A 6,474-nucleotide genomic window follows, 5' to 3' on the forward strand; every position below is an offset into this window, starting at 1 on the left:
CAAACCATATGCCGGTTCTGGCCTTGTGCAGGCAGCGCTGCTAGCATATTTATACTACTTGTATCCGCAGAATTGTATATTAAATAATTGCTTAAATAATATATGTTGAACACAAACGTTGAAACCAGGACTATTTAGCACAAACAAAAGTCAAATATAGATATACACCACGTCATGCTATGCCGCGTGTCGTCATTCTCCTTAGCTGCTTTTAAATGATGTCGTCACAAATTGCTGGCGCAGACATGAATACAGTGTAAGAAAATTCTTTTTCTATAATTGTTTCCTTATAGAAAGGTTGGTTTCTTTTCCATCTTTCAAAATATGCTAATTTAAAACACAGAATTCTTTCAGTGTTCCTCCGTGGTTTTTGCACATGGACTGTTTTTTCAATTTAATAGTGTTCGCTTTATTTTTGTGGAAACGAAACATGTTTTTCATCTACATATTAAAAAAACAACACTTACGGGGCAATGTTTATTGTAAGAACAACATTTGTTTCTATGAATCGACATACTTTAAGCATTGTTGACGCTATTTCCATTTGAATGAGGAAATAGCGTCAATGACTTTATTTCCAAATTTTTGTTGACTTTATTTCGCTTTTGAAAAGGTAATAATATCAATTGACTTTATTTCGCACCAGTCATTAATGATCACATCTTATGTAGGGAAATATAATTTGGTTCTCTCAGCAATTAGCAGCGATGCTTTAAAGAAAGTTGCGGATGTTTTAAGAGCCGTACCAGCTCAAGACCGATCTATTAACGTCAAAACCTATTTTCTAAATTTTTTAGGCGATTAAATCAAGCAAAAATACGTTTTAGAAGCTATCTTACAAATGCTTATATCAATATATAAAGAGCCCACACAAATATTGCCACCGATATAACTTATATTTAGCGACAAAAATGACAGCAATAAATTTGATCCAGTGGAGACGGCCAGTAACAGAGTTGCCACCTGTTAAAAAAATTAGTTCTTTTAAATGCATTGCTGCAATATGGGTATCAATGGAAATGGTTTTGAAAACGCTTTATTTTTAGCAACGGTGGCCACCCTTACGGATTAAAAAATCAGATTCAACTTTAATTTAGAGAATTAGATAATTCAAATATGTATCACAGAAAAGGTAAGAAAATGTAATAAAACTACATTTTTGTAATAATTACGGTAATATTTATTGTTAAGAGAATGTTGTAGGTATTAACTTGGAGTAAATTAGCGTCCTCAATTACTGAAACATCGGAGTTTTCGTATTTTCCATGATTCAATAATGAAAGGTTTTGTAAGTAGCTTTTTTCTAAAATTAGACACTCCCACCCACAGGGATGGTTTTTGGAAGCAGAAGAAAAAATTAAAGAATTCAATCACACTTCCGAAAATTGTAGCTAAATTCCACAAAAAGGTGAGGATAATAGTGCATAGCGGTATTGTAAAACAAAAACGAATTTGATTTAGTTATTTAATTTAAACCAACTTATTTACATCGAATATAACCCCTGATTGTTATTAAAAATAAATATTTATATGTATGTATTAAAGTCCAGCGCAAGTGTATTTGTCGCATTTCGTTCAATAAGTACTCTTTGCATTGTACTCTACTCCCAACACATTGTTACTCTTTTTCCTCATACATACACTACTTGGCGTTGAGAGAGTAAATACTTGACGTACTTGCTATTACTCCACCAAAGTAGGTACTCTACTTTCTCTCATCGCGTACGAGAGATGTTTGCTGCTGCCAAAAGGGAGTAGCAAATCTACTCTCTGTATACATGTAGTACTGTAAGTACTTGCGTATTTAATTTCAATTTTGGTTGTTAGCCTACTAGGTGATATCGTTTGCGGCGCTGGTCAGCGAAATTGAAAGAGTAAAAATAAAATATGGAAATTGACGATGTAAGGAAATGTTAACGGCCTTATTTATAAAAAAATAACGTAGATTTAAACAGTTGTTTAATATGACATTTTCATAAAACTTTTGTATTTAAGCAGCTTTTTAAATCTATGTATGTACTTAAATTTTTATGAAAGTATTATTTCTCCTTTCTTATTTTCTATAAAACTATTTGCAGTCATTAACCAACACATAAGTTGTCAAAAACATTAACTTCAGCAATGCTGCTATACGAAATAAAATTATTAGTGGCAAATCAAAATTTTAAAAAGTGCCGATTTTCACATTCGAAAGTTGGACATGGTAGCGACGAGATGTACGAGCATTTTTTTCTTAAGAGCTGCATACTGATTTAAGAAATTTTTTATAGAAGCAAATTTATTTTCCATTTATTGTGCGTAATTTTATATGAATTTTTAGTTTTTCTTGAGAGCCTTTACAAATAACGCGTTGTTGCGTACTTCCGATCAACTGAATAGTTGCGTGTTAGATGATCGTAATATTTTTTTGAACATTTGAGACAGCATGTTGGTGAGTACCTTTGAGAGTTGAATTTGACAGCTAATGTATCAAGTCGTTCAGAAGACGTAACGGTTTAGCAACGGTTGCGCTCAACTACTGCGTCTTCTGAACCTACCCATTAATAGCTTTTTTTTTGATAAAACTGTGCGACAGCTCAAATCGGTACTGAGTAAAACCAAATGCCAGAGATAGTTTTTGAATTTCATTGAGTTTTTTTAAATAAATACTAAAATTAGAGGTGTATGAATGGCGAAAGAAAACCTTTATCCGATTTTTTTAAATCGAAACTACATTTTTACATATGTGCATATGTACATGCATACATAAATATATTTAATATGAAATTTAAATTTTCACATCAATTTGCGCAATCTTCAAACCCATGGTTTCAATTGTACGCATTTCGTCAGGGTTTTCCCCACAACTTGGTTTTGCTGAAGTGAAGCGACAGAGCAAGTGACGAGAAAAAAAATATATGCGGACACTTATATATGTATGTATCTATGCACATATGTATCTATGCCAGTGGTGTACAGCGCTGGCAGAGCTTCCAATACAAGTGCAAAATTTTTGTCTCAGTATGTGTGTACTAAAAAAAAAAACTTGCGCATAAGCTGCTTACTGCATGAAGTGCGAACCCAAACTGGCTGGCTGCTACAGTGTTGCCAGAATATTTTTGTACCCCATCCCCATATCGGGCCGCAGTTATGCCCAAAAAATCCCCATTTTTCTTTTATATCCCCATTTAAATCACCTTTAGTAAGAAATAAAAAAAGTATGTATTCACATTTGTGTTAGTTCATTTTAATCCAGTTTTCATTTTAATACAGTTTTTATTTTAACACAGTTTTCATTTTATTACAGTTTTTAATAATTTTCTCTACACATTTTCACAAATTTATATATGTCGTATATGTCATAAATTTCTCCCAGGGTAGGTTGATATAGAATGCACAACTCCATATGAATTGGAACACAGCAAATATCCGAGCTGTTGTCTCAATTGCGAATCCTCATTTGTGTTCACCAACTTGCTATCCTACCTCCTCTAATGGTGTCGCCTTAATTGTTGAGTTCGTGAGAGTACACTATACCCGTTCACGCACGGAAAACTGTAAGAGCGAGACAAGCTGCGGCTGAATGTAGTCCTGAGTGTTGATGAGTGTTAAAGAGTGAGTGAAACAATAATGTTTGTGTATGAAGTTGAAGTTCTACTTTCCGAGTGTATTGGTTGAATGAATACACTCGGCTGAAGAACAAGGCAGTATCCATTTGATAACGAACGATTACACAACACTCAGGAATTCATTGTTATATGGCCAGTGCAGCACGACACCATTGGCATGCAAAATGGAGGATACAAATAAAATTACAGACATGGAAGCTACTCCGGCGCAATTGGAAGTGGGAGCTATCCTTCCACATCTTGGAGCTGCTCCGGCGGTGGAGGTTGCTCCGATTGCTATTCCGGCAGCACAAAACACTACTCCGGCGGCACAGAATGCTCCGGCCATGGAGGTAAACCCGACATCAGAAGTGGGCTCGGCCCAAACTCCTACATTTTCTAATGAACAATGGCGTTTTTTCCTTGAAATGCAAATTCGGAATTTGCTGAGATTGTGAAAAATATCCAGGCATCGACTCGTGTGGAGACACAAAATACTGTTGTTGCATTACCAAAATTTAACCCTGATGGAATGGGTGTCGACGCATCGCAGTGGTGCTCATTAGTTAAAGAAAGTATTGGCCTAAAATTATCTGGCAAACGTATTCACAATGTTGTAATATTACGGGGAATCGGTGATGGGGGAATATACAGTACATTACAAATTTTAGCCAATGTTACTATTAATGATAATGCTATTGAGATACTGTTTCACGTAGTGCAAGATAATCATTTAAAGAATGATATTGTCATTGGTCGCGAAATCCTTAAACAAGGTTTTAATGTTTGTGTTGTGTCTGAACCCACAGGCAATCTAAAAGATATCGACACTTAATTAACCGGTAATGACAAAGATTTATTAATCCAATTAGTTGAACAATATGAGACATCGTTTATAAATGGTACTCCTTGTACAAGAGTTAGTACGGGGGAGATGAAAATTCGGCTAATAGATTCTAATAAAACAGCACAAAGGCGCCCGTATAGGCTCAGCCCTAATGAGAAAGAAATAGTTCGGGCTAAGTTAAACGAATTAATGCAATGTAATATTATCCGACCTAGCTTGCGGTTATGGTGCTATGCTCTTGCATAGAATTAACAACATACCTCACGTAATTGAATATTTTAGCAAAACGACTACCTCCGCTGTGTCTAGGTACCACTCTTATGAGTTGGAGACGTTGGCGGTCGTTCAGGCCGTTAAACATTATCGGCATTATTTTCTTGGTCGTAAGTTTGTAGTTTACGTAATTGAATATTTTAGCAAAACGACTACCTCCGCTGAGTCTAGGTACCACTCTTATGAGTTGGAGACGTTGGCGGTCGTTCAGGCCGTTAAACATTATCGGCATTATTTGCTTGGTCGTAAGTTTGTAGTTTACACTGACTGCAATTCTCTCAAGGCATCGCGTACTAAAATAGATCTGACTCCAAGAGTGCATCGCTGGTGGGCGTACTTACAATCGTTCGATTTTGATATTCAGTACCGTGAAGGTAAACGCATGGCTCATGTTGACTTTTTGTCAAGAAATCCTATTAAAGCGAACTCTGAGTTAATGTTAAGCAAAATTCCTGAGAAGCGAGTAAATTTGGCGGAAATTTCATGTGAATGGTTTCACGCTGAACAGCAATTAGATGCAGACATAGCTGGCATTGTAAATAAATTAAATTCGAATGAGCTTACAGAAGATTTGTCCAAAACCTATGAGTTGAGGAAGGGAATCTTATTTCGCAAGGTTCAAAGGAATAATAGAACCCTTTGCTTACCCGTTGTTCCGCGCGTATTCAAATGGTCAGTTATAAATCAGGTGCATGAATCAATAATGCACTTAGGGTGAAAAAAAAAACACTTGACAAAGTCTATCAATACTACTGGTTTGATAACATGAATAAATACGTTCGAAAATTTGTTGATAATTGTATAACGTGCAAATCTGTCAAGGGTTCTTCGGGGAAAAAGCAAGCAGAGCTCCATCCAATTCCTAAAATAAATGTGCCTTGGCACACAGTACATGTTGACATAACAGGAAAGTTAAGTGGGAAAAGTGACCTCAAAGAATATGTGATCGTGCAAATCGATGCATTCACTAAATACGTTTATTTGTTCCACACTTTAAAGTTAGATACTGAGAGTTGTATGAAAGCTCTTAAGTCTTCTATTTCTTTGTTTGGGGTTCCCAACCGTATCATTGCTGACCAGGGTCGATGCTTTACTAGCTCGAAATTTTCAGAATTTTGTTCATCACAAAATATAAAACTTCATTTAATTGCTACAGGGGCGAGTCGCGCTAACGGGCAAGTTGAGCGTGTGATGAGCACGTTGAAGAACTTGTTGACAGCAGTAGAATCCAGTAACCGATCTTGGCAAGACGCTCTCGGCGAGGTTCAGTTCGCTTTAAACTGTACCACAAACCGTTCTACTGCAGCAAGTCCCTTGGAATTGTTGATTGGTAAGGAGGCTCGTCCTCTCGGTTTAATACCACCATGCGATACTGAGGTTGCAGTCGATGTAGCAAAAGTTAGAAATAAGGCTTCTGAGAATATGGGAAATATTGCTGCGTACGATAAAATCAGGTTCGATAAGGGTAAAGCACCGGTTGTGAGATACAAGGTTGGTGACTATGTGCTATTGAAAAACGAAGAGAGACACCAAACCAAATTAGATGCAAAGTTTAGAGGTCCATTTTTGGTGATTGAGGTTCTGGATGGGGACCGCTACATGTTGAAGTCTTTGCAAAATAAACGAACTTACAAGTACTGTAATGAGGACATTAGAAAAATGCCAAACGGTCAAATTCCAAGTGAATTGGACATTGAAAATGAACACCCAGTTAAGAGTCCAGGTGGGACTGTTGATAAATCGCTAAGTGATGGCAACAAGCTATCA

General features: G+C 36.4%; 1 protein-coding gene across 1 annotated transcript in view; it reads left to right on the forward strand.

The window, feature by feature from the left end:
- The first annotated feature begins 3,772 nt into the window (after window positions 1–3,772).
- LOC108364783 (uncharacterized) overlaps window positions 3,773–6,474 on the forward strand; it is a 22,899-nt gene continuing 20,197 nt past the window's right edge. Inside the window, 4 exon segments of the mRNA XM_017618628.1 lie at window positions 3,773–3,940; window positions 4,057–4,363; window positions 4,650–5,422; window positions 5,425–6,430. Coding sequence (XP_017474117.1) covers window positions 3,773–3,940; window positions 4,057–4,363; window positions 4,650–5,422; window positions 5,425–6,430 — 2,254 coding nt within the window.

The sequence above is a fragment of the Rhagoletis zephyria genome, unplaced genomic scaffold (assembly GCF_001687245.7).
Source record: "Rhagoletis zephyria isolate East Lansing unplaced genomic scaffold, Rhagoletis_zephyria_1.1 Rzeph_scaffold_01670, whole genome shotgun sequence".
Lineage (NCBI taxonomy): Eukaryota > Metazoa > Arthropoda > Insecta > Diptera > Tephritidae > Rhagoletis > Rhagoletis zephyria.